The 2,500-nt window shown below is 31.5% G+C and overlaps 1 protein-coding gene across 3 annotated transcripts in view; it reads left to right on the top strand.

The window, feature by feature from the left end:
* LOC122249847 (target of brain insulin) overlaps window positions 1-2,500 on the top strand; it is a 34,493-nt gene that overhangs the window by 24,950 nt on the left and 7,043 nt on the right. For all 3 annotated transcript variants that reach the window (XM_086537589.1, XM_086537586.1, XM_086537588.1), the window contains one exon: window positions 1,284-1,379. In XM_086537589.1, the coding sequence (XP_086393715.1) occupies window positions 1,284-1,379 (96 nt within the window). The remainder of the gene's footprint in view (window positions 1-1,283; window positions 1,380-2,500) is intronic.

Genomic DNA, 2,500 nt, shown 5'->3' with positions numbered 1-2,500 from the left:
CGTACTGCTTTTGTTATTCGCTTTGATATTCTCGACGGTAAAAAAATGTTAAAATAGTTTACAGTATATCAGCTGATTAGGTTTGGCGTATTCCTTTTGTTAAGATAAAAAAAGCAACTCAGGGTTGATTCCAATAGAAATAAATAGATAAAAAAACTGTACTGTGTAGTTCTTTGACATGATATTCAGTTAAGATTTAACGTAGCGTGGAAAATCACGTTAGTAATACGCATCTAGATATTCCTTTGTTATGCTAAAGTTCATTGTTGATTTCAAGTTGATATTGTAGGTTAGGTTTACGCATCACAAGTTCTTTTCACTATGATCCAGTTTCTGGTATTGAAATGATATCCTTCAGTTTACTAACAGCTATATATGTATTAGTTTGTGTATATATATATATATGCATATTGTAGGATAGATAGATGGAAAGATTGATATTAATGAATTCGAAAAAAAATGAATGTCTTGTGGCGAAATTCGCAAAAGATTTAATATACTCAAATGACAACCATCGTATATTTTTCTAATTAACAATGGAAATAAAAATATTGATAATTATCAGACCAGGAAAGTGGTAATGATTTCAAGTAATATTAGGATTGATTTTGATAGTAAAGATATAATATTGCTAATAACAATACTAATGCTTATAAACAAAAAAAAAAACATACTAGCAGTAAGGACAATAACACAAATACTCATAATGATGATGACAGAAAAAATATATATATTTTTAGTAAACCTATTTTATGAATAAGGTTTCTTGTACCATAATTATATTAGTGATGATTATAATAACGATGATGTTGAATGCAATGAAAAGGATGATAATAATGATAGTGATAACAATGATAATGATAACAATAATGATGATGATAACAATAATGATAATAATAGAAACAATGATAATGGTGATGATGAAGATGGTGATCATAATGATAATGATAACAGTAATGAGGAGGAGGATTATAGTAATGATAATGTAGATAATAATGATAATAATAATAATAATAGTAATGATAATGATAATGTAGATAATAATGATAATAATAATAATAATAGTAATGATAATGATAATGTAGATAATAATGATAATAATAATAATAATAATAGTAATGATAATGATAATGTAGATAATAATAATAATAACAATAATAAAATATCAATCATGACAACAATAATCATAATAACGATACAATAATAACGCACATATAAACAAAGATAATAATGATAACAAGGATAATTCTAATAACCCAAAATACCTTCTTGATCACACACAGGACGAAGGTTATCGAGTGACCCTCTGGACTCACCCGTTCATTAATGACAACTGTGAGTCCTATGGTTATGCTGATGAACGCGGCTATTTCGTGAAGGTGAGAATGAGGACTGGGGATGAGGGAGAGAGGTTGATAAAGAAGAGTGGGGATGAGGGAGAGAGATTGATTGGTTGGTTGAGAATAGAGAGATGGAAGTTTAAAGGAGAGGTTGGTTGGTTGAGAATAGAGAGATGGAGGTTGGTTGAGAATAGTGAGATGGATGTTTAAAGGAGATGTTGGTTGGTTGAGAATAGAGAGAGATTGGTTGGTTGAGAATAGAGAGATGGAAGTTTAAATGAGAGGTTGGTTGGTTGAGAATAGAGAGAGAATGGTTGGTTGAGAATAGAGAGATGGAGGTTTAAAGGAGAGGTTGGTTGGTTGAGAATAAAGAGATGGAGTTTAAAGGAGAGGTTGGTTGATTGAGAATAGAGAGATAGAAGTTTAAAGGAGAGGTTGGTTGGGTGAGAATAGAGAGATGGAGGTTTAAAGGAGAGGTTGGTTGGTTGAGAATAGAAAGAGATTGGTTGGTTGAGAATAGAGAGAGGTTGTTGGGTGAGAAAAGAGAGATGGAAGTTTAAATGAGAGATTAGTTGTTGGGAATAGAGAGATGGAAGGAGAGAAGTTTTGTTGAGATTAGAGAGGTGGATGATTGGAAATTGAAGTTTAAAGGATGAAGGAGAGAAGATTGGGTGAAACTAGAGAGATAGAAGTTGAAAGGAGAGAGGATTAATTGGAAATAGAGGTGTGAAAAAGGAAAAGGAAGTTTAATGGATAATGGGGAGAAGAGAGGTTGAAAATAAAGAGATGGATGAATGAAAATGAAAGCATAAAGAGGAAGCAGAGATGATTGAATGGAAATAGAGATATGGAAGCATACCGTCGCGATAGTTAATTCAAATAGATAGAAAGATAAATAGTAAAAATTAGAAAGATTGAAAACGAAGAGGTGGAAGATTAGAGAGATAGAGGATGGATAGGAAATAGAGAGAGATAAAGGATGGGTAGAGGATAGATAGAAAGATAGAGAGATGGAAGATGGATTGAAGAGGGAAAGAAAAGAGAGAAATAGAAGAAAGATATTCTTAAGAAATAGAAACACAGAATAGAGATATAATATAGAGAATAGGGAAGAGGCATACGAAAAACTAGGGAAGGAAAAGAGGAAAAGCGAAGATAGA

The sequence above is a fragment of the Penaeus japonicus genome, unplaced genomic scaffold (assembly GCF_977035675.1).
Source record: "Penaeus japonicus unplaced genomic scaffold, GWHDUDI00000001_assembly GWHDUDI00000006, whole genome shotgun sequence".
Lineage (NCBI taxonomy): Eukaryota > Metazoa > Arthropoda > Malacostraca > Decapoda > Penaeidae > Penaeus > Penaeus japonicus.
The sequence above is the reverse complement of the archived record's forward strand: the minus strand, read 5'-3'. Positions and strand labels throughout refer to the sequence as shown.